The following is a 26,120-nucleotide window of genomic DNA, read 5'->3' as shown; positions in this document are numbered from 1 at the left end:
ATGTAGCGTCTGTCAATCAATCCCATTGATTTTTTTTTTTTACAATTAATATCAAACATTAACGCTCCCCAAACACAAAAATATTCAGCTGTCAAACACATTTACTAAACAGAACTTAACACCACAAATAACATCAGGGTGGTTACAAAAACAAAAGGTAAATGGGTTCTACTTGTATAGCGCGTTTCTACCTTCAAGGTACTCAAAGCGCTTTGACACTATTTCCACATTCACACACACATTCACACACACATTCACACACACATTCACACACACATTCACACACACATTCACACACACATTCACACACACATTCACACACACTGATGGCGGGAGTTGCCATGCAAAGCCCTAACCACGACCCATCAGGGGCAAGGGTGAAGTGTCTTGCTCGAGGACACAACGGACGTGACGAGGTTGGTAGAAGGTGGGGATCGAACCGGGAACCCTCAGGTTGCTGGCGCGGCCACTCTCCCAACCCGCACCCACGCCGTCCCCAATGACACAAAGTTTCATCTGCAGAATATTATTCCTATCCAGCCAAGTGGAAGAAGCTGTTGTAGCGTGCATACACACACACACACACCACAATACTGACATGTAATGTGGTGTGTTCACAAAACCAAGAACAAATATTTTTTTAATAATGTCGTGAGCACCAAATGTGAGGCTTCGTTACACATCTTAAAATACAACCTGGTTGAAAATGGCTGAAAAAGCCCACGAGACAGGACGTTTACGGCGGTTATTTTGCGCTCACACTCATGTTGCTGGTAGAGCGGGTTAGCCTTTCTCAGCCACACCAGACCGATGAACAGGAACACCGGCCACAGGATCTCAACCAGGAAGCGAATCTGTACGTACAAGAAGTGGGAGTCTTTGAAACACAGAAAGACATGATATGCTAACATGCTAACACGCTAACATACCTTCTGCCTCTTCCGGAGAGTCCAGTTCTTCCACAGCAGCAGGCGGATTTGAGAGCCTGTCTTCATCGCTCGGCAGGTGGACCTCTGGACGGGGTCATGTGACGGTGGTAAACCTGCACACACAGGCAAGTTCAGATGGTCTCTACTAAAGAGAACCAAGGGCAACTTTGAAGCGTTCGCACCAAAGCAGACCGACACATACCTCTAATCATACCAAGGAGACCTCTCAAATAGGGTAAAAGACCGGCCTGACTCCAGATAAGAAGGTTCCGTGTTCAAACCACGTCAGAATCAGTCACTTTTTAAGATAGGTGGTAGGCCGATTACTATTATTATTATCATTATTATCTGTAAGAGAAGAGTATCACTAATGTATTTTCTAATTGTTAGTTGTTTTTTCCACAATAATCTGTCTTTCGGTATCCTGATGAGAGTGCGAAAATACGACCATATCACACCAACTCTCAAATCCCTTCACTGGCTTCCTGTTCCACTCAGGATTGAATTCAAAGTCTCCCTACTAACCCACCAGAGCCTCCATGGAAATGCCCCCCTCTACCTCAAAGAACTACTCACCCCCAAATCCTCCACACGACACCTCCGCTCCGGACAGGCTAACCTCCTCCAACCTCCGAGGACAAAGCTGCCAACAATGGGCTCCCAGTCTGTGGAACGCTCTCCCTGACCACCTGAGGGCATCACAGACTGTGGATGCTTTTAAAAAAGGCTTAAAAACCCTTCTTTAAATTTTTTTTTAAAAAAAACCTTCTTTTTGATATATATATATATATATATATATATATATATATATATATATATATATATATATATATATATATATATATATATATATATATATATATATATATATATATATATATATATATATATATATATATATATGCATACTAGTTTTAGCTATTTGGCTGTTCTAGTTTTTATTTTTATTTATTTTTTATTATCTTTTTATTTTTATTTTTAATATATATATATATATATATTTTATACACTGTAGCACTTTAAGGTTGTTTACTCAATGTAAAGTGTTTTTTTTACAAATAAAATCTATTATTATTATTTTGTCCAAATACTACATATTGTACAGTAGGGAAGGGATTCATATGGCCCTATTCCTGGGTGGATCTCATTAGTTTGCAATGCAGTCTATTGAAAATGATGGAAAGCGCCACTCTACTTAGCAACAGATGGTGTGGTGAAAGTTGGAATTGCCACAAAACACATTTTAAGATATCCAACACTCTATTGCTGTTTGGCAGCTAAATTGCTTCTACACTATGAACCATCTAGATCAGTGGTCCCCAACCACCGGGCCGCGGCCCGGACCGATTGGTACCGGGCCGCACAAGAAATTAAATTTTTTTTTTTTTTAAATCAACATAAAAAACACAAAACATACATTATATATCAATATAGATCAATACAGTCTGCAGGGATACAGTCTGTAAGCACACATGATTGTTTTTCTTTATGGAAAGAAAAAAAAAAGGAAAAAAAAAAAAATCCCCCCACCTGCCCTCCCCCCACCGGTCCGCGGGAAAATTTTTCAAGCGTTGACCGGTCCGCAGCTACAAAAAGGTTGGGGACCACTGATCTAGATCTCTTAGGTCAGGGGTGTCCAAACTTTTTCCACTGAGGGCCACGCACTGAAAAATCAAAGCACGCGGGGGCCATTTTGATATCATTTCATTTTCAAAACCTATACAATATACACTTTTTTTTTTTAACCTTTGGGCCTCCCTCATTTTAGGTCCTAGGGACCCAGAAGGGTTTCAGTCTTAAAAAAGGTTAAAAATAAGTCATATATTATTTATTTTTTATTAAACTGTTGAATCTCTAATTCAACTTCATATTTGAAGTTCGATCAACTTCAAATATATATATATATATATATATATATATATATATATATATATATATATATATATATATATATATATATATATATATATATATATATATATATATATATATATATATATATATATATATATATATATTTTTTTTTTTTTACATTTTATGAGCTTTTTGTCAAAATCCTATTTTTTGAGGCAAAAATATAAAATATGCAGTATTTTTCCCAAAAATATTTTCAAAGTGGAATATTTGATGTGAAGTAATTGGATCCCTAAATAGGTCAATAATTAATAGCAACATTTATTTTTCTAATTCCAATAAAATTCTTGGGGATCCAAAAGTGCCCCACTCAAAAAGGTCATGCTTTTTATTTTTTGCTTTTTTTATTTTTACAATCAACACTTAAATCTCTACAGATTCGGATAAAATATAATGTAATTAGTTTAGTATATTCATAATAACAATCAATATAATAATTTGTATTAGTATATAATTAGTATGTATTTTTTTGAAATAATTTTCATATTTTTCATGTTTTTTTATTTGTATTTATGTCCTTTTTGTCCTAAAATCAGTCAATAATTCATAGCAACATTGATTTTGATTCATTATTATTTTTTGATAAATTATTTTAAAAAAAAAGTGTTATTAGATTCAACAATGCAACTTTTTCTGATTGAATTTCACCTATTTGCTCTTTTATTTAAAAAATGTTTTAGTATTTTTCGAATGATGTGCTGCAGGCCGGTAAAACATTAGCTGCGGGCCACAAATGGCCCCCGGGCCACACTTTGGACACCCCTGTCTTAGGTCATCAGGGACTGGTCTGCTAATTGCACCAAAACAAAACATGGTGAAGCTGCATTCTGCCACTATGCCTCCAAAAGCTGGAATTAGATCTGCCCCGACCCTACCTATTTTTAAATCTAAACTTAAAACTTGATTTACTTTTGCTTTCAACTGCTACTAAGTACATCATATCAAAAGATGGTTTTTAGTTGTTATACTAATTAGGGTCCAATAAGCCCAAATAGCAAAGAGAAATAAAATTAAAGCTGAAAGCAGCGTTGGTCGGGCCCGCATATTTGGCAGGTGCTAGTCCTAAGTGGTCAGTGTATGAAATCTAGCTCTAAGTCAGACCTACATAGAGGTTTTTGTTTCATGTCTCTACGATATTCGTACTGGGAGTTAGAGGAAGTTGTGTCTGTGTTTTTTTCCTAGGTGCTGCGGCACAGTGGTTCTTTGAAGGCTCGTAAAATCAAAACCGTATCACTTATCCAAACTCTTTTACTGTCCTTTAATCAGAAGGGTTCAATCTCTCTCCTGTAGTAGTCTGAAGCCGAAACGACAAACGCGCTCAGAGGAGATAATGTTTGATGTTTGGTGACCGTTTTTTACAAAAATGTAGTTTTAGTTTTGCTGAAGGATGTCAATCTATGAAATGTAGGTCTAAGTGAGACCTACATAGAGGTTTTTGTTTCATGTCTCTAAGACGTTCCTACCGGAAGTTACAAGCAGTTTTGTCTGTGTTTTCCTCTGAGGAGCAGTTTTGTCTCTGTTTTAATCACAAATTGCGCAATAGCGCAATTTTGAGTTTTGGGGTTCGGTTTTTTTTTTTATTAGATCGCAATTTCCACCAGTCCTGATGTGTGTGAAAAGTCTGGTGAGTTTTGAAGTATTTTAAGGGGGTCAAATTACAGCTCAAAGAGGCAAAAAATGAGTGTTTTTAGTACAATTTTGTCTTGAAGGGGGATTTGCCAACTTCCTTTTGGTTTTTGCCCGAGGATGTTAAATTAAAATGTAGGTCTAAGTGAGACCTACATAGATGTTTTTGTTTCATGTCTCTACAACCTTCCTAGTGGGAGTTAGAGGCAGTTTGTTTTTGTTTTTTCCTAGGGGGCGCTAGAGCGCAATTTTGAGTTTTGGAGTTGTTTTTTTTTATTAGATGGCAATTTTTGCAGGTCCTGATGTGTGTGTCAAATATGGTGAGTTTGAAGCATGTTAAGTGGGTCAAATTGCAGCTAGGAAGAAAAAAGAATAATAATAATAAATAATAATAATAAAACCTTACAAATTCAATAGATCCTTTCATCCCATTGCAAAAGGACTCCCTTTGGGATTCCTTTGACAATGGGCCGTGCGGGCCCTAAAAAGCATGTAAACAAACATCTTGGGCCTTAAGAGGGTATAGAAAAGCAAAGGAAACCAAACAAATGCTGTTTTAAAATGCATGCAGATTATGCATGAAGCTAATAGCTAAATGTGAAAGTTTAAAAAAAGTCATAAGTTAAAAAGCAGTGCGGAATAGTTGTGTTTTTGGGTTAATTAGGGACCGCAATGTCCCTTTGGGACAGAGGACCCTATTGTAATTGTAAGGTTTTATTATTATTAAACTGCCGCCTCTTTGAGCTGTAATTTGACCCCCTTAACATGCTTCAAACTCACCATATTTGACACACATCAGGACTGGCAAAAATTGCGATCTAATCAAAAAAACCAAACCCCGAAACTCAAAATTGCACTCTGGCGCCCCCTAGGAAAAAACACAGACAAAACTGCTTGTAACTTCCGGTAGGAATATCGTAGAGACATGAAACAAAAACCTCTATGTAGGTCTGACTTAGACCTAGATTTAATACACTGACATCTTTCAGCAAAAATCAACAAGAAGTTGGCAATTCTCCTTTCAAAACAAAAGTTTCATAAAAACAGTCACTTTTGCCTCTTTGAGCTGTAATTTGACCCCCTTAACATGCTTCAAAACTCACATCAGGACTGGCGAAAATTGCGATCTAATAAAAAAAGCAAACCCCAAAACTCAAAATTGCACTCTAGCGCCCCCTAGGAATAAAACACAGACAAAACTGCTCCTAGGAAGAAAACACAGACAAAACTGCCTGTAACTCCCAGTAGGAATGTCGTAGAGACATGAAACAAAAACCTCTATGTAGGTCTCACTTAGACCTACATTTCATATACTGACAACCCCCAGCAAAAATCAACAGGAAGTTTGCAATTCTCCCTTCAAAATAAAAGTTGGGTTAAAAACAGTCACCTTTTTTCAAACATTATCCCCTCTGAGCGCGTTTGTCGTGTCGGCTTCAAATTAGCACAGGAGAGAGATTGAACCCTTCTGATTAAAAGTTGACGAAAGAGTTTGAATTACTGCTCCGGTTTGGATTTGATGTGCCGTCAAAGTCGGTCCCGTCCATCGCTGCCTGCAGCTTTCATTTATTATTTATGATTATAATCATGAGCAACAAATGAAAGAAAGTCACAAAATGGTCCAATGGTCTATGAAATTGTCCCAGTATATTAGGAATCAACGATACTGGATAGCAAAAAGTGTACTATCGCCCTCCATTTCAAGACTAATCCAGACATGAAGTTGAGGTCTTATAGTCAACTTCAGATTACAAAGCTAATATTGTCCTTGCTCTCAATAGAAGAAAGCACAGAAAGCTCACATAAGTTGGCAACAATGCATGATTATTACCATGTAAACACAACATGGTGAATGTAGCGTGCACACACACACACACAAACACACACACACACACACACACACACACACACAAACACACACACACACACACACACACACACACACACACGCACACGCACACACACACGCACAGGATTATACAAAACTACATCAATTTCATTTTAGTAAGGAGGAAGAGCGGACATGAGGAGTCATTTGTAAAGTACAAGGGATGACGTCACATGCAGGCTTGCAAATATCACCTGGAAATATTGACTTCTATGCTAACTCTTTCATTATGTTGTCATTCGTCTATTAAAACATTTATGTCCTATGAATCTGTTTAAATATATTGTGCACGAGCTTGCAGTATTATGCATATAAACAGGGCCCCTGAAAGAATATCGGTGTGGGCCCCTCTACCCCATTCATTGCCCCCTTCGATGTTCTCGGATCCATGGTGCTTGAATCTACATGTACAGTCACACTTTTCTGGCAGATCTATTTCTCATATTTAACTCACTTTTCTCAAATTTAGCAAAGTTTCATCACATTTAAAAGGTGCCGTATGAAATCATTTCATGTCAAGTCATCATTAAATGGCCCTGATATGTCAAAAGGCATGAATAAGTCATGTTCTTTTCCAATACCTTGATAACTGATAACGGTAGTTCAGCAGGGATATGCTCAGTTCAAAATTTGATTTACAGCCCCGAAATCTTCTTATTGTTTTCATTTCGATGCCCCGCCCTCCACCGTTTGACCAATGAGAAAGTCCGTGAGTGTGTCACATCCAGGTTGCCAATTTCGCTCCACACTCTTAGTCGAGCTACTGCCACTGGTAAAGTTACTAAACATGTCAGACCTGATTACAGTACCATTTCTGGCCACATTACTACATATGGCACCTTTAAGTTTCAATTCAATGTTGACTCTGAATATTATATACAAATGTTAAGTCTAAACCTAAATCTTAAATATAAATGTAAACGCTAAATGTTGAACCTAAATCTAAATCTTAAATATAAATGTAAACGCTAAATGTTTAACCTAAACCTAAATCTTAAATATAAATATTAAATCTAAATGTGAGCGTTAAATGTTAAATCTAAACCTACATTTTTAACTCTGAACCTAAATGTTAAATCCAAACCTAAATGTAAATATAAATATTAAATCTAAATGTGAGCGTTAAATGTTAAATGTAAACCTAAATATTAAATGTAAACCTAAATATTAAATCTAAACCTAAATGTAAATATAAATAATAAATCTAAATGTGAGCGTTAAATGTTAAATCCAAACCTAAATTTTAACTCTGAATCTAAATGTTAAATCTAAACCTAAATGTAAATATAAATAATACATCTAAATGTGAGCGTTAAATGTTAAATCTAAACCTAAATTTGAACTCTGAACCTAAATGTTAAATCTAAACCTAAATGTAAATATAAATATAAATGTGAGCGTTAAATGTTAAATCTAAACCTAAATATTAAATCTAAACCTAAATGTAAATATAAATATTAAATATAAATGTGAGCGTTAAATGTTAAATGTAAACCTAAATGTTAAATCTAAACCTAAATGTAAATATAAATAATAAATCTAAATGTGAGCGTTAAATGTTCAATCTAAACCTAAATTTAAATAAATAATGGCTTTTTGCCGATATCGTCCAACTCTTAATTACCGATTCCGATATCAACCGATAGCGATATATACAGTGGTGGAATTAACACATTATTATGCCTCATTTTGTTGTGATGCCCCGCTGGATGCATTAAACAATGTAACAAGGTTTTACAAAATAAATCAACTCAAGTTATGGAAAAAAAATGCCAACATGGCACTGCCATATTTATTATTGAAGTCACAAAGTGCATTATTTTTTTTAACATGCCTCAAAACAGCAGCTTGGAATTTGGGACATGCGGGGTTGGGGTTGAGGTAGGGGTGTGGGGGGGGGGGGGGTAGCTGGGGGTGTATATTGTAGCATCCCGGAAGAGTTAGTGCTGCAAGGGGTTCTGGGTATTTGTTCTGTTGTGTTACGGTGCGGATGTTCTCCCGAAATGTGTTTGTCATTCTTGTTTGGTGTGGGTTCACAGTGTGGCGCATATTTGTAACAGTGTTAAAGTTGTTTATACGTTCACCCTCAGTGTGACCTGTATGGCTGTTGACCAAGTATGCATTGCATTCACTTGTGTGTGTGAAAAGCCGTAGATATTATGTGACTGGGCCGGCACGCAAAGGCAGTGCCTTTAAGGCACGCCCCCAGTATTGTTGTCTGGGTGGAAATCGGGAGAAATTGGGGAGAATGGTTGCCCCGGGAGATTTTTTTTGGGGGGGGGGCACTGAAATTCGGGAGTCTCCCGGGAAAATCGGGGGGGTTGGCGAGTATGACTGGGAGACGCAACTGCTCTGTACTTCTCCCTACGGCCGTGTACCACTCCGTACAGCGGCGTTTTAAAAAGTCATAAATTATACTTTTCGAAACAGATACCGATCATTTCCGATATTACACTTTAAAGCATTTATCGGCCGATATCGGTAGTCCAATATTATCGGACATCTGTAATTTATATCCCTAAATGAACATTGTTAATATATGTGACTTGAATAAACTCAGCTGTAACTGGAGAGTGTTGGTGTGCAGTGCTTGTTCACTTTGCTAGAATAAGAATTAGCATGCAGCATTTAACTTTGTTTTTCTTTTTGTCCTGTCCAGCTTCTCAGGCAAATCATATAGTAGATGTAGATGCCCGTATCGGCTGTACAAATGTACTTTACAAAAGAGAAGTGTAGGATACTTCTCTTGTTGCCTTATTTGTATTTGACTTTATTAAATGTATTTATATTATCATTTGGTGCAGCCGGGCCGGAGCAGGAGGGGATGGAAAGAGGAGAAAAAGGAAGACAGAATTGTGGGGACAAGAGGGGGATTAGACAGAGAGACAACAACAACAACAGCAAACACAACAACAACAACAATAGAGCAACATCAGCAAATAGGACATGTACAAATATGATAGTAAAAGTGATAGCAAAGAAGCAGTTAGTCAAATAAAAAATAATACAGAAATGACAATGAGCATTATTACACTACAAATGGAGCAATACAAATATCAGTACAAATATCACTATTGATAATGAATAATACCAATAATTTACCTTTATTATCAACAATACAATTGTTCATGCATTTAACTCTTTTAACAGCTTTTGCTGCTATAAACTAACGTGCAAAATGCAACATGCACACATGAAGCACAGGAAGTGAACATGAGTGCACTGCAAGAAGTCAGTGTTCAAAAACAAACAAAAATAATACAAAAATGAGGGGTATTTTATTTGAACTAAGCAGAATGATCTGCCAATAGAACAAGAAAATTCGGCTTGTCAAGACTTTCCAAAACAAGTCAAATTAGCTAACTTCAATGAACGCAAAAATAGCTTAAAATAAGTATATTCTCACTAATAACAAGTGCACTTTTCTTGCTAGGAAAAAAAAGAGACCTTTTTGCTCAATATGTTGAAAAATATTCTTAAATGAAGTAAATGCTAGTGCCATTATCTTGACATAATGATATGCATACATCATGATTTTTTTTTTCATGCTTGAAATAAGAAATGATGACTTTAAAAAAGTAGTTTTCTACTTGTGAGTGTTGATGACACAACAGTTGATATTCTAGTTTCAAGCATGTTTTACTCAATATAGCTCATCAAATCTCAGCAACAAGCTGTAATATCTTACTGACATCATTTAGACACTTAAAACAAGTAAAACACTCTAACATCAAATCTGCTTAGTGAGAAGAATTATCTAATTAGACATAAAATAAGCAAATATCACCCTTATTTGAGGTATTTAATCCTAATTAGAGTTGAGTGTGTGCAGTGTACACACATACAAATATGACACATACGACATTACAACACAAATAAATGGAAGTCTCACCTGAGACGGAACGTTGCGTAATAGTTGTGCCTCATGGAGTCCTGCAGCTTCAGTCTACAGGAGGACGACTCTGCCAGCCCGCTCACTAGCTTGTGTCTGCAGCTCAGCAGTGGCAGGAGCAACCTTCCTAATCTCATTGCTTTAATCTCCCGGCTCAACTCGGCCTGGTGCAAAAAAAGACAACAGTCATCTGTTTTGAGGCAGAAGACGGGAGAGAGGACAGAGGACAGAAGACAGAGGACAGAGGACAGAGGAGAGAGGACAGAAGACAGAGGACAGAGGAGAGAGGACAGAGGACAGAGGACAGAAGACAGAGGACAGAAGACAGAAGACAGGGGAGAGAGGACAGAGGACAGAGGACAGAAGACAGAAGACAGAGGACAGAGGAGAGAGGACAGAGGACAGAGGACAGAGGACAGAGGACAGAAGACAGAGGACAGAAGACAGAGGACAGAGGAGAGAGGACAGAGGACAGAGGACAGAAGACAGGGGAGAGAGGAGAGAGGACAGAGGAGAGAGGACAGAGGACAGAGGAGAGAGGACAGAGGACAGAGGACAGAAGACAGGGGAGAGAGGAGAGAGGACAGAGGACAGAAGACAGAGGAGAGAGGACAGAGGAGAGAGGACAGAGGACAGAGGACAGAGGACAGAAGACAGAAGACAGAGGACAGAGGAGAGAGGACAGAGGACAGAGGACAGAGGACAGAGGACAGAAGACAGAGGACAGAGGACAGAGGACAGAGGACAGAAGACAGAGGACAGAAGACAGAGGACAGAGGAGAGAGGACAGAGGACAGAGGACAGAAGACAGGGGAGAGAGGAGAGAGGACAGAGGACAGAGGACAGAGGACAGAGGAGAGAGGACAGAGGACAGAGGACAGAAGACAGGGGAGAGAGGAGAGAGGACAGAGGACAGAGGACAGAGGACAGAAGACAGGGGAGAGAGGACAGAGGACAGAGGACAGAGGACAGAGGACAGGAGAGAGGACAGAGGACAGAAGACAGAGGACAGAGGAGAGAGGACAGAGGACAGAAGACAGGGGAGAGAGGACAGAGGACAGAGGACAGAAGACAGAGGACAGAGGACAGGAGAGAGGACAGAGGACAGAAGACAGAGGACAGAGGAGAGAGGACAGAGGACAGAAGACAGGGGAGAGAGGACAGAGGACAGAGGACAGAGGACAGAGGACAGGAGAGAGGACAGAGGACAGAAGACAGAGGACAGAGGAGAGAGGACAGAGGACAGAAGACAGGGGAGAGAGGACAGAGGACAGAGGACAGAAGACAGAGGACAGGGGACAGAGGACAGGAGAGAGGACAGAGGACAGAGGACAGAAGACAGAGGACAGAGGACAGAGGACAGAGGACAGAGGACAGAGGACAGAAGACAGGGGAGAGAGGACAGAAGACAGAGGACAGAGGACAGAGGACAGAGGACAGAAGACAGGGGAGAGAGGACAGAGGACAGAGGACAGAAGACAGAGGACAGGGGACAGAGGACAGGAGAGAGGACAGAGGACAGAAGACAGAGGACAGAGGAGAGAGGACAGAGGACAGAAGACAGGGGAGAGAGGACAGAGGACAGAGGACAGAAGACAGGAGAGAGGACAGAGGACAGAAGACAGAGGACAGAGGACAGAAGACAGAGGACAGAGGACAGAGGACAGGAGAGAGGACAGAGGACAGAAGACAGAGGACAGAGGACAGAAGACAGAGGACAGAGGACAGAGGACAGAGGACAGAAGACAGAGGACAGGGGACAGAGGACAGGAGAGAGGACAGAGGACAGAAGACAGAGGACAGAGGACAGAAGACAGAGGACAGAGGACAGAGGACAGGAGAGAGGACAGAGGACAGAAGACAGAGGACAGAGGACAGAAGACAGAGGACAGAGGACAGAGGACAGAGGACAGAGGACAGAGGACAGAAGACAGAGGACAGAGGACAGAGGACAGAGGACAGAGGACAGAAGACAGAGGACAGAGGACAGAAGACAGGGGAGAGAAGACAGAGGACAGAGGACAGAGGACAGGGGAGAGAGGAGAGAGGACAGAGGACAGAGGACAGAGGACAGAGGACAGAGGACAGAGGACAGAAGACAGAGGACAGAGGACAGAGGACAGAAGACAGAGGACAGAGGACAGAAGACAGGGGAGAGAGGACAGAGGACAGAAGACAGAGGACAGAGGACAGAAGACAGAGGACAGAGGACAGAGGACAGGACAGAGGACAGAAGACAGGGGACAGAGGACAGAGGACAGAGGACAGAGGACAGAGGACAGAAGACAGAGGACAGAGGACAGAAGACAGGGGAGAGAGGACGGAGGACAGAAGACAGAGGACAGAGGACAGAAGACAGAGGACAGAGGACAGAAGACAGAGGACAGAGGACAGAAGACAGAGGACAGAGGACAGAGGACAGAGGACAGAGGCGTCCTGTGGAAACCACAACACAACACAACACAATACAACAGAAGTTGTATCAACAATTTGTCCTTTTACAAATGAATGAAACAATCTTGCTGTGGGTGTAGTTTGTATCCATTTGTAATATGTAGTCTCTCTCGTGTAGCTAAATAAGAAGACCAAAATATAATCCATGGTAATAATAGTTCACATCCATGGTAATAATAGTTCACATCCATGGTAATAATAGTTCACATCCATGGTGTAATAGTTCACATCCATGGTGTAATAGTTCACATCCATGGTAATAATAGTTCACATCCATGGTAATAATAGTTCACATCCATGGTAATAATAGTTCACATCCATGGTGTAATAGTTCACATCCATGGTGTAATAGTTCACATCCATGGTGTAATAGTTCACATCCATGGTAATAGTTCACATCCATGGTAATAGTTCACATCCATGGTAATAGTTCACATCCATGGTGTAATAGTTCACATCCATGGTGTAATAGTTCACATCCATGGTAATAGTTCACATCCATGGTAATAGTTCACATCCATGGTAATAGTTCACATCCATGGTGTAATAGTTCACATCCATGGTGTAATAGTTCACATCCATGGTAATAGTTCACATCCATGGTAATAGTTCACATCCATGGTAATAGTTCACATCCATGGTGTAATAGTTCACATCCATGGTGTAATAGTTCACATCCATGGTAATAGTTCACATCCATGGTAATAGTTCACATCCATGGTGTAATAGTTCACATCCATGGTGTAATAGTTCACATCCATGGTAATAGTTCACATCCATGGTAATAGTTCACATCCATGGTAATAGTTCACATCCATGGTGTAATAGTTCACATCCATGGTGTAATAGTTCACATCCATGGTGTAATAGTTCACATCCATGGTAATAGTTCACATCCATGGTAATAGTTCACATCCATGGTAATAGTTCACATCCATGGTGTAATAGTTCACATCCATGGTGTAATAGTTCACATCCATGGTAATAGTTCACATCCATGGTAATAGTTCACATCCATGGTAATAGTTCACATCCATGGTGTAATAGTTCACATCCATGGTGTAATAGTTCACATCCATGGTGTAATAGTTCACATCCATGGTAATAGTTCACATCCATGGTGTAATAGTTCACATCCATGGTGTAATAGTTCACATCCATGGTAATAGTTCACATCCATGGTAATAGTTCACATCCATGGTAATAGTTCACATCCATGGTGTAATAGTTCATAGGGCCTCCCTATGTCTAGCATTAAAAGATTACAGTTGGTACAAAATGCGGCTGCTAGACTTTTGACAAAAACAAGAAAGTTTGATAATATTACGCCTATACTGTATATACCTTTATATACATATACATATATATACCTATACTGGCTCACCTGCACTGGCTTCCTGTGCACTTAAGATGCGACTTTAAGGTTTTACTACTTACGTATAAAATATTACACGGTTTAGCTCCAGCCTATCTCGCCGATTGTATTGTACCATATGTCCCGACAAGAAATCTGCGTTCAAAGAACTCCGGCTTATTAGTGATTCCCAGAGCCCAAAAAAAGTCTGCGGGCTATAGAGCGTTTTCTATTCGGGCTCCAATACTATGGAATGCCCTCCCGGTAAAAGTTAGAGATGCTACCTCAGTAGAAGCATTTAAGTCCCATCTTAAAACTCATTTGTATACTCTAGCCTTTAAATAGACTCCCTTTTTAGACCAGTTGATCTGCCGTTTCTTTTCTTTTCTTTTCTACTCTGCTCCGGGGTGGACCGCTAGCCTGTCCATCGGATGGGGACATCTCTACGCTGCTGACCCGTCTCCACTCGGGATGGTTCCCGCTGGCCCCACCATGGACTGGACTTTCGCTGATGTGTTGGACTTTCACAATATTATGTCAGACCCACTCGACACCGAGGATGTCGTTGTGGCTTGTACAGCCCTTTGAGACACTTGTGATTTAGGGCTATATAAATAAACATTGATTGATTGATTGATTGATCCATGGTAATAGTTCACATCCATGGTGTAATAGTTCACATCCATGGTGTAATAGTTCACATCCATGGTGTAATAGTTCACATCCATGGTAATAATAGTTCACATCCATGGTGTAATAGTTCACATCCATGGTGTAATAGTTCACATCCATGGTGTAATAGTTCACATCCATGGTGTAATAGTTCACATCCATGGTAATAGTTCACATCCATGGTGTAATAGTTCACATCCATGGTGTAATAGTTCACATCCATGGTGTAATAGTTCACATCCATGGTAATAGTTCACATCCATGGTGTAATAGTTCACATCCATGGTGTAATAGTTCACATCCATGGTAATAATAGTTCACATCCATGGTAATAGTTCACATCCATGGTAATAATAGTTCACATCCATGGTGTAATAGTTCACATCCATGGTGTAATAGTTCACATCCATGGTAATAGTTCACATCCATGGTAATAATAGTTCACATCCATGGTGTAATAGTTCACATCCATGGTGTAATAGTTCACATCCATGGTAATAGTTCACATCCATGGTAATAATAGTTCACATCCATGGTGTAATAGTTCACATCCATGGTGTAATAGTTCACATCCATGGTAATAGTTCACATCCATGGTGTAATAGTTCACATCCATGGTAATAGTTCACATCCATGGTAATAGTTCACAGACATAACAATAATACTTTGGAGTGAAAAGTGAGCCTTATTGTCTTTGTAAAGGCAGACATTTTCAATGCAATAGTGTACTTTGCAAGATGACTTCCAGTTGGACCTTCTGGGGTTGTGTAAGTGGCAGGTGAGTCACTCTTCTCAGCGGCTCTAGCGGGAGCCCGGGGGGGCCACTGGTGGGGGGCCACTGGCGATTAGGCTGCCAGATATGTGAAGCCTGGACTGAGGAGCACAAAATACATGCAAAGTTGACTCACATTTTACAAACCCCGTTTCCATATGAGTTGGGAAATGGTGTTAGATGTAAATATAAACGGAATACAATGATTTGCAAATCCTTCTCAAGCCATATTCAGTTGAATATGCTACAAAGACAACATATTTCATGTTCAAACTCATAAACATATTTTGTTGTTGCAAATAATCATTAACTTTATAATTTGATGGCAGCAACACGTGCCAAAGAAGTTGGGAAAGGTGGCAATAAATACTGATAAAGTTGAGGAATGCTCATCAAACACTTATTTGGAACATCCCACAGGTGAACAGGCAAATTGGGAACAGGTGGGTGCCATGATTGGCTATAAAAGTAGAGTCCATGAAATGCTCAGTCATTCACAAACAAGGATGGGGCGAGGGTCACCACTTTGTCAACAAATGCCTGAGCAAATTGTTGAACAGTTTAAGAATAACCTTTCTCAAGCAGCTATTGCAAGGAATTGAGGGATTTCACCATCTACGCTCCGTAATATCATCAAAGGGTTCAGAGAATGTGGAGAAATCACTGCAGGTAAGCAGCTAAGCCCGTGACCTTCCATCCCTCAGGCTGTACTGCATCAACAAGCCACATCAGTGTGTAAAGGATATCACCACATGGGCTCAGGAACACTTCAGAAACCCCCTGTCAGTAACATCTGTAAGTGCAAGTTAAAACTCTCCTATGCAAGGCCAAAACCGTTTATCAACAACACCCAGAAACGCCGTCGGCTTCGCTGGGCCTGAGCTCATCTAAGATGGACTGATACAAAGTGGAAAAGTGTTCTGTGGTCTGACAAGTCCACATTTCAAATTGTTTTTGGAAACTGTGGACGTCGTGTCCTCCGGACCAAAGAGGAAAAGAACCATCCGGATTGCTCTAGGTGCAAAGTGTAAAAGGCAGCATGTGTGATGGTATGGGGGTGTATTAGTGGCCAAGACATGGGTAACTTACACATCTGTGAAGGCACCATTAATGCTGAAAGGTACATACAGCTTTTGGAGCAACATATGTTGTTATCATGGACGCCCCTGCTTATTTCAGCAAGACAATGCCAAGCCACGTGTTACATCAACGTGGCTTCATAGTAAAAGAGTGTGGGTACTAGACTGGCCTGCCTGTAGTCCAGACATTGAAAATGTGTGGCACCTGCAATGTGAGAAGGGAGACCCCCGGACTGTTGAACAACTTAAGCTGTACATCAAGCAAGAATGGGAAAGAATTCCACTTCAAAAATGTGTCTCCTCACTTCCCAAACCTTTACAGAGTGTTGTTCAAAGGAAAGGCCATGTAACACAGTGGTGAACATGCCCTTTCACAACTACTTTGGCACGTGTTGCAGCCATGACATTCTAAGTTCATTATTATCTGCAAAAAAAAAATAAAGTTTATGAGTTTGAACATGAAATATGTTGTCTTTGTAGTGCATCCAATTGCAAATCATTGTATTCCGTTTATATTTACATCTAACACCATTTCCCAACTCATATGGAAACGGGGTTTGGAAATAAAAAAAATGCCTTGGGGAGAAAATTCAAGTTGAAGTACATTTTTTAATCTGCGGCGGGAAGTGCCACACGTCATCTGCGAGTTCCCGGTAACGACGGACAAACATGCAAGTATGAAGGAATGATTGGAGAGTAGAAGGAGGAAAGACAATAATAGATAAATACTGGTTACATCACTGAGGTACCAATCAGACTACAACATTTAAAAAGTGTAAAAAAGAGCACATTAGAAGAGTAGAAGCTGCTTGAAGTGCGTGCTGAGAGTACAAGAAGACATGTTGTGGTGTGTTCACCAAGATACGTATACAATATATTAGTAGTACTTAGAACACTCTCATGGTGTGCTTTGCTAGAAAGAAAAGGCTCAGACAAAGTGTGCCTCTCTGTGCTCCAACTCCTGCAGCCGCCGAGGTCGCAGTCTTTGGTAGACGGGTTTCGTGTCGCCCGGGCCGAGGTCGTCGGGGCTGCTCGGCAGCGGCGACTGGGGGGGTGAGAGGGAAGCGGAGGTGGCGACCCCGGGGTCGATGGCGCTGTCGGTGGAGTCCTGCGTCTGGAGCTTAGGGGGGCACGGGGAGGGGGCCTGATTGGTGGTGGTGGTGGTGGTGGTGGTGGTGGTCCAGTCGGGGAGAGTCCAAGCTCTGCTGCTGGAGGTGACGGGGGGCTTGTAGAAAGTCCCCGGCGGGGGCTGCAAAGTTCTTGGCGGTCTGAGTGTGAGCGGGGAAGAGTCGCCGTCATTGTCTCGCTTGGAGGTCCAAGCGGGTTTGACGGACATGGCGTAAGGATTGTTGGGGAACACGGTGCTAACAGTACTGGGGGCGGGGATGGGGATGGGGATGGCGGTGGTGGGCGGCACCCCTCCGGTCGTGGCGTTGGGCAGCTTAGCCACGATCATGGCGGTCCGGGGGGTGACGTCGTAATGTTTGTACTTCCTGTCCCACGTCCGCCTCTGCATGGCCTGGGTGTCCATGAAGGGCGTGATGTAGTAGGTGCTGACGCGGGACGAGCCGCTGCGGCTGCTGGACCACTCTGGTTCCGATACCTCCTTGATGGTTTCAACCGCGGCGTCAACGTGCTCAGCCGAGTCCGTTTCGGTGCGCTCGCTAATCAGCGCAGGACTCGGCAGGCGTTCCAGCGGCATGCTGATGGGCCGAGACGGCAGGCGGGTGCGGTGAGCTCGAAGGTGGACCTTTGGTGGCAGGGAGGAGGAGGAGGAGGAGGAGGAAGCAGGACGGTTGGAGACCAGGTCGGACCCGTCCACTTCTGCGACACCGTTGAGTCCCTCCGAGGATTCTCTTCTGTCTGCGCCTGGCTGGACCTCCTGGACCTCATCCAGGATGTGAGAGGATGGGATGACGGAGGAGAACCTCTTGTACACTTTGGCACTCTGGAAGAAGAAAAACATGCCAGTGTGAACCTCATCATGCAAGCCTACATTCTGCTACGTACATATTTAGGTTAGAGGTGTCCGATAATGGCTTTTTTGCCAATATCCCATATTGTCCAACTCTTAATTACCGATTCCGATATCAAGCGATACTGATATATACAGTGGTGGAATGAACACATTATTATGCCTCATTTTGTTGTGATGCCCCGCTGGATGCATTAAACAATGTAACAAGCTTTTACTAAATAAATCAACTCAAGTTATCGAAAAAGTGCCAACATGGCACTGCCATATTTATTATTGAAGTCACAAAGTGCATTATTTTTTTGAACATGCCTCAAAACAGCAGCTTGGAATTTGGGACATGCTCTCCCTGAGAGAGCATGAGGAGGTTGAGGTGGGCGGGGTTGGGGGGGTTAGGCAGTAGCGGGGGGGGGGGGGGGGGGGGGGGTGTATAATTTTGATTTGTATTTACTGTTTTAATTGGTTTTACCCTTTAAAATCGTTTTTAATCATATTTATTTTATATTGGTTTTTTTTATATTGGTTTTATATGTATTTATTTTTTGTATTTATTCAGTCATTGGTGGAGCTAAGGATAATATTTGAATATTGTTTTTAATATTGTTGTGCAGCACTTTGGAAAAATTTTGTTACTTAAATGTGCTACATAAATAAAGTGGATTGCATTGGATTGATATTGTAGCATCCCGGAAGAGTTAGTGCTGCAAGGGGTTCTGGGTATTTGTTGTGTTGTGTTACGGTGCGGATGTTCTCCCGAAATGTGTTTGTCATTCTTGTTTGGTGTGGGTTCACAGTGTGGCGCATATTTGTAACAGTGTTAAGGTTGTTTATACGACCTGTATGGCTGTTGACCAAGTATGCCTTGCATTCACTTGTGTGTGTGAAAAGCCGTAGATATTATGTGATTGGGCCGGCACGCAAAGGCAGTGCCTTTAAGGCACGCCCCCAGTATTGTTGTCCGGGTGGAAATCGGGAGAAATCCGGGAGAATGGTTGCCCCGGGAGATTTTCGGGAGGGGCACTGAAATTGTGGAGTCTCCTGGGAAAATGTGGAGGGTTGGCAAGTATGACTGGGAGACGCAGCTGCTCTGTACTTCTCCCTACGGCCGTGTACACAGCGGCGTTTTAAAAAGTCATACATTTTACTTATTGAAACAGACACTGATAATTTCCGATATTACATTTTAAAGCATTTATCGTCCGATAATATCGGCGGTCCGATATTATCGGACATCTCTGGTGAGCAAACATCTACAAATTTGGTGAGATTTTCTTACTGAATACTTTTTTGTCATAAAAAGAAAAAAGGAAACACATTTGTAATTGCACACTTTTCTTAAATGTGACTTTAGGAAAGGTGATGAAAACTGATTCATGTTCTTTAAAGGAGACACTTTGAAGATGTCTTTGTAGTCCAGCTTTGTTTATTGCCTTCAAATCCATTAAATGAAGTGAGGGGAAAAACTCTCAGATGTGTTTTGTGCGTCAGGTTGAGGTGGGTGGGGTTGGGGATGGGGGGGGGGGTGTATATTGTAGCGTCCCAGAAGAGTTAGTGCTGCAAGGGGTTCTGGGTATTTGTTCTGTTGTGTTTATGTTGTGTTACGGTGCGGATGTTCTCCCGAAATGTGTTTGTCATTCTTGTTTGGTGTGGGTTCACAGTGTGGCGCATATTTGTAACAGTGTTAAAGTTATTTATACGTCCACCCTCAGTGTGACCTGTATGGCTGTTGACCAAGTATGCTTTGCATTCACTTGTGTGTGTGAAAAGCCGTAGATATTATGTGACTGGGCCGGCACATAAAGACAGTGCCTTTAAGGTTTATTGGCGCTCTGTACTTCTCCCTACGGCCGTGTACACAGCGGCCTTTTAAAAAGTCATAAATTGTACTTTTTGAAACCGATACCGATAATTTTGAAACCGATACAGATAATTTCCGATATTACATTTAAAAATTCATAAATTGTAGTTTTTGAAACCGATACCGATAATTTTGAAACCGATACCGATAATTTCCAATATTACATTTAAAAATTCATAAATTGTAGTTTTTGAAACCGATACCGATAATTTTGAAACCGATACCGATAATTTCCGATATTACATTTAAAAATTCATAAATTGTAGTTTTTGAAACCGATACCGATAATTTTGAAACCGATACCGATAATTTCCGATATTACATTTAAAAATTCATAAATTGTAGTTTTTGAAACCGATACCGATAATTTTGAAACCGATACCGATAATTTCCGATATTACATTTAAAAATTCATAAATTGTAGTTTTTGAAACCGATACCGATAATTTCCGATATTACATTTAAAAATTCATAAATTGTAGTTTTTGAAACCGATACCGATAATTTTGAAACCGATATCGATAATTTCCGATATTACATTTAAAAATTCATAAATTGTAGTTTTTGAAACCGATACCGATAATTTTGAAACCGATACCGATAATTTCCGATATTACATTTTAAAGCATTTATCGGCCGATAATATCAGACTGCTGATATTATCGGACATCTCTAATTTAGGTATTTAGGTTTAGGTAGGTAGGTAAGTCTTTGTTGTCATTGCACAAGTACAACACAACTTAGTTTTCAGCACCAAGCCGTTGAAGATGAGACAAACAAACAAACAAACAAACAAACAAAGAGTGTAGAGGCTTACAGAACAGGAACGCTGATGGGTCACCACAAGGCGCCCCGCCCCGTAAAAGATAGTAAAAAGGTCAATGTTGTATAATGTAGCGATGACATCCTCACCTCTTTAATGTCCACCAAAGAAGCAGAGTGTCTGCTGAGCCGCTGCAGCTTCTCCTGGGAGGTGAGCCGGGTGGAAGTGTCGGAGCCACCAAAGACGACCTGGAAGTGTCGCACCAGCAACTCCACCATGAGCGCCTGGTAGGGGTAATCCACCAGGGAGGACAAGGACACCTCGGCGTCGGCCTGCCGGGGCTTGACCAGCGTGGGGCCGAAGATGATGCCCAGGTTGCTCGCCGTCATCTTGTTGTCCTCCGCCTGCTCGGCCACTCTGGGAGGAAGAAGTCAAACTTTGCCTGTCAAATGCAGCTTTTAAAGGAGTGGCTCTGCGGGACACACCCACATCTAAGTAAGTTGAAATACCTCAAATAAGGTGATATTTGCTTATTTTCTGTCTGATAAGATCATTCTTCTCACTAAGCAGATTTCATGTTAGAGTGTTTTACTTGTTTTAAGTGTCTAAATGATGTCAGTAAGATATTACAGCTTGTTGCTGAGATTTGATGAGCTATATTGAGTAAAACATGCTTGAAACTAGAATATCAACTGTTGTGTCATCAACACTCACAAGTAGAAAACTACTTTTTGAAAGTCATCATTTCTTACTTTAAGCATGAAAAAAAAAATCCTGATGCCGAGTGCATATCATTATGTCAAGATAATGGCACTAGCATTTACTTATTTAACAATATTTTTCAACATATTGAGCAAAAAGGTCAAAAAAAAATTTCTACCAAGAAAAGTGCACTTGTTATTAGTGAGAATATACTTATTTGAAGCTATTTTTGGGTTCTTTGAAGTTAGCTAATTTGACTTGTTTTGGAAAGTCTTGACAAGCCAAATGTTCTTGTTCTATTGGCAGATAATTCTGCTTAGTTCAAATAAAATATCCCTCATTTCTGTATTTTTTTTTCTTGTTTATGAACACTGACTTTTTGCAGTGCACACTTGGGGCCACTTCCTGTACACTTGGGGCCACTTCCTGTACACTTGGGGCCACTTCCTGTACACTTTGAGAAAATCTTGACTATTTTTAGTTCCACCAAGCACTTGACTACACAAAACGTCCTCCTAGTGCGGCTCTTTGGTGCCGCCCTAGTGGCTCCCTGGAGCATTTTTTAAAAAGGATTAAAAATGGAAAAAGATGGGGGGAAAATAATGTTATTGTTTTAGTATGTTTTTGGTTTGAGGACAAACATGACACAAACCTTCCCAATTGCTAGAACTACCACTGTTTAATATGTTGGTGTGTATGCTTCACTGATGACACTATTTGGTGAACATTGCTTTGTCCTACTCATTTCGGCGGTTCTTGAACTCACCATAGTGTGGACTGTGACGCAACAGTTTGTTTACATGTAAAATATTCCACTCCTTTGTCTCATTTTGTCCACCAAACGTTTTATACTGTGTGTCAATGCACAAAGGTGAGCTTTGTTGATGTTATCGACTTGTTGGAGTGCTAATCAGGCACATTTGGTCAATGCATGACTGCAAGCTAATCAATGCTAACATGCTATTTACTAATGTTACTAATTTACTAATGTTTTTTCATGTAAAAATGTGTAGAATATTACATTTCAACATTTCTGTCAAGGAAGATTTGCTTGAGCCTGGGACACAGTCATTTTGATAGTAGGCTAATATAGCTAGATACTTACATCATGTGTTGTCTTCATTATAACACTTATATAAGACTTTTAAAGTCATTTTGATAGTAGGCTAATATAGCTAGATACTTACATCATGTGTTGCCTTCATTATAACACTTATATAAGACTTTTAAAGTCATTTTGATAGTAGGCTAATATAACTAATATAGACACTTACATCATGTGTTGCCTTCATTATAACACTTATATAAGACTTTTAAAGTCATTTTGATAGTAGGCTAATATAGCTAATATAGACACTTACATCATGTGTTGTCTTCATTATAACACTTATATAAGACTTTTAAAGTCATTTTGATAGTAGGCTAATATAGCTAATATAGACACTTACATCATGTGTTGCCTTCATTATAACACTTATATAAGACTTTTAAAGTCATTTTGATAGTAGGCTATTATAGCTAATATAGACACTTACATCATGTGTTGCCTTCATTATAACACTTATATAAGACTTTTAAAGTCATTTTGATAGTAGGCTAATATAGCTAATATAGACACTTACATCATGTGTTGTCTTCATTATAACACTTATATAAGATTTTAAAGTCATTTTGATAGTAGGCTAATATAGCTAATATAGACACTTACATCATGTGTTGCCTTCATTATAACACTTATATAAGACTTTTAAAGTCATTTTGATAGTAGGCTAATATAGCTAATATAGACACTTACATCATGTGTTGCCTTCATTATAACACTTATATAAGACTTTTAAAGTCATTTTGATAGTAGGCTAATATAGCTAATATAGACACTTACATCATGTGTTGACTTCATTATAACACTTATATAAGACTTTTAAAGTCATTTTGATAGTAGGCTAATATAGCTAATATAGACACTTACATCATGTGTTGCCTTCATTATAACACTTATATAAGACTTTTAAAGTCATTTTGATAGTAGGCTAATATAACTAATATAGACACTTACATCATGTGTTGCCTTCATTATAACACTTATATAAGACTTTTAAAGTCATTTTGATAGTAGGCTAATATAGACACTTACATCATGTGTTGCCTTCATTATAACACTTATATAAGACTTTTAAAGTCATTTTGATAGTAGGCTAATATAGCTAGATACTTACATCATGTGTTGCCTTCATTATATACGGCTTTTCATTTTTTGCGGCTCCAGACAGACTTGTTTTTTGTATTTTTGGTCATATACGGCTCTTTCAATGTTTTGGGTTGCCGACCCCTGTCCTAGTGTTTGTGGTTAAGGTCCGTACCTGTTCAGGTGCGCTATGAGGTAATGCAGAGTGCGGTAGTTGGCGGCGGGCAGTTGACGCAGCAGGTCCCTGATCCGCAGAACCGCACGGTTGAGGTGGAGGCTCGGGCCGCCAGGCTTCTCCCCTTCCACCTGGGCGCTCTGCAGGGCGTCGGCCTCCTCCACGACCGCCCGCTGGTACTCCTTAGCCAGGCCGATGAAGTCGTTGTAGTGGCGGTAAAGGATCAGCGGCTCTGGTAACTGCACACAGAACACATTTGTGGCTTTTATTACTAAAACATCGTAGCACTTTTTTATACTGTCCCGTCCAATCAGATGGCTCTGCTGTCATCCAGCTCACGAGCATGTTATCTGGGGATCGCTATGACTTGGCATCCATTTTCTAAACCGGGGTCAGGTGTAAGCTGGAGCCAATCCCAGCTGAGTTTTTGTGAGAGGTGGGATCCACCCTCAACTGGTCACATGTCATTAATACTAACGACCACCCTCCCTGTGACCTGTATGGCTGTTGACCAAGCATTCACTTGTGTGTGTGAAAAGCTGTAGATATTATGTGACTGGGCCGGCACGCAAAGGCAGTGCCTTTAAGGTTTATTGGCGCTCTGTACTTCTCCCTACGTCCGTTTTAAAAAGTCATGCATTTTACTTTTTGAAACCGATACCGATCATTTCCGATATTACATTTTAATATATTATCGGACATCTCTACTTACAACACATTAATTGTACAATATCACTACTGCTACTATATTAGTTGCTTGTTGCAGTTGTTGAGTCTATTTATTTAGCACCAAAATGAGGCACCTATAGCTTCTACTTTCAGGTTGGTTACCACTGTTTACATTGGCACCGCTGCTATTATGGAACCTGGTTACAGGTATATATATATACACTACCGTTCAAAAGTTTGGGGTCACCCAAACAATTTGGTGGAATAGCCTTCATTTCTAAGAACAAGAATAGACTGTGGAGTTTCAGATGAAAGTTCTCTTTTTCTGGCCATTTTGAGCGTTTAATTGAGCCCACAAATGTGATGCTCCAGAAAGTCAATCTGCTCAAAGGAAGGTCAGTTTTGTAGCTTCTGTAACGAGCTAAAGTGTTTTCAGATGTGTGAACATGATTGCACAAGGGTTTTCTAATCATCAATTAGCCTTCTGAGCCAATGAGCAAACACATTGTACCATTAGAACACTGGAGTGATAGTTGCTGGAAATGGGCCTCTAGTAGATATTGCACCAAAAAGCAGACATTTGCAGCTAGAATAGTCATTTAGCACATTAGCAATGTATAGAGTGTATTTCTGTAAAGTTAAGACTAGTTTAAAGTTATCTTCATTGAAAAGTACAGTGCTTTTCCTTCAAAATAAAGGACATTTACATGTGACCCCAAACTTTGGAACGCTAGTGTATATATTGAGTTTGTTACATGTGTGATGTCCAAACAAGGACTGACCTGTCTCAGGTAGAGCTTGAGGACGTTGCTGATGTCGTGCGGCGAGAGGTCAGACAGCTCCACCAAGTCTTTGCCGTTTTCAAACGCCTGGCAGAGCTTCTCCACGCGCGACTTGGCGCCGTTCACACGATAAATGCCCTAGGGAAAGAAGACGTCAAGATACAAGAGTGCTTATGGTCCGCATCCGCGTCCTACCTTGATGTTGAGGGCGCGGCTTTCTATCTCGGAGGTACACTTTTTGATGATAAAGGGGATCCCGTCGGCGCTGTTCTTAGCCGCCTGGGTGAAGCTGATGCCGAAGAGCTGCAACCTGCCCTGCAGCTTTTTATGTCCACACTGGATGGCCAGAGTTTCCAGACACTTTTTGTGGCAGGCCAGAGAGCACTGAGAGGGAAAACAAGGTTTACGTCACACAGTGCTCAAGGCGAGGG

The 26,120-nt window shown here is 40.6% G+C and overlaps 2 protein-coding genes across 5 annotated transcripts in view; both read right to left on the bottom strand.

Annotated features, from left to right (window-relative positions):
* abca4b (ATP-binding cassette, sub-family A (ABC1), member 4b) overlaps positions 1–10,369 on the bottom strand; it is a 106,142-nt gene extending 95,773 nt beyond the window's left edge. For all 3 annotated transcript variants that reach the window (XM_062023340.1, XM_062023341.1, XM_062023342.1), the window contains exons 1-3: positions 10,250–10,369; positions 930–1,042; positions 761–854 (exon numbers count right to left, since the gene is read on the bottom strand). In XM_062023340.1, coding sequence (XP_061879324.1) covers positions 761–854; positions 930–995 — 160 coding nt within the window. In that variant the 5' untranslated portion in view covers positions 996–1,042; positions 10,250–10,369. The remainder of the gene's footprint in view (positions 1–760; positions 855–929; positions 1,043–10,249) is intronic.
* Positions 10,370–17,169: 6,800 nt separating this feature from the next.
* Positions 17,170–26,120, bottom strand: part of LOC133631188 (rho GTPase-activating protein 29-like) — a 106,461-nt gene continuing 97,510 nt past the window's right edge. For both annotated transcript variants that reach the window (XM_062023337.1, XM_062023338.1), the window contains 5 exons: positions 25,885–26,073; positions 25,690–25,827; positions 24,239–24,477; positions 21,326–21,593; positions 17,170–18,528 (listed from right to left, as the gene is read on the bottom strand). In XM_062023337.1, the coding sequence (XP_061879321.1) occupies positions 17,509–18,528; positions 21,326–21,593; positions 24,239–24,477; positions 25,690–25,827; positions 25,885–26,073 (1,854 nt within the window). In that variant the 3' untranslated portion in view covers positions 17,170–17,508. The remainder of the gene's footprint in view (positions 18,529–21,325; positions 21,594–24,238; positions 24,478–25,689; positions 25,828–25,884; positions 26,074–26,120) is intronic.

The sequence above is a fragment of the Entelurus aequoreus genome, linkage group LG16 (genome assembly GCF_033978785.1).
Source record: "Entelurus aequoreus isolate RoL-2023_Sb linkage group LG16, RoL_Eaeq_v1.1, whole genome shotgun sequence".
Taxonomy (NCBI): domain Eukaryota; kingdom Metazoa; phylum Chordata; class Actinopteri; order Syngnathiformes; family Syngnathidae; genus Entelurus; species Entelurus aequoreus.
This window is presented reverse-complemented; position numbering and strand designations above follow the sequence as displayed.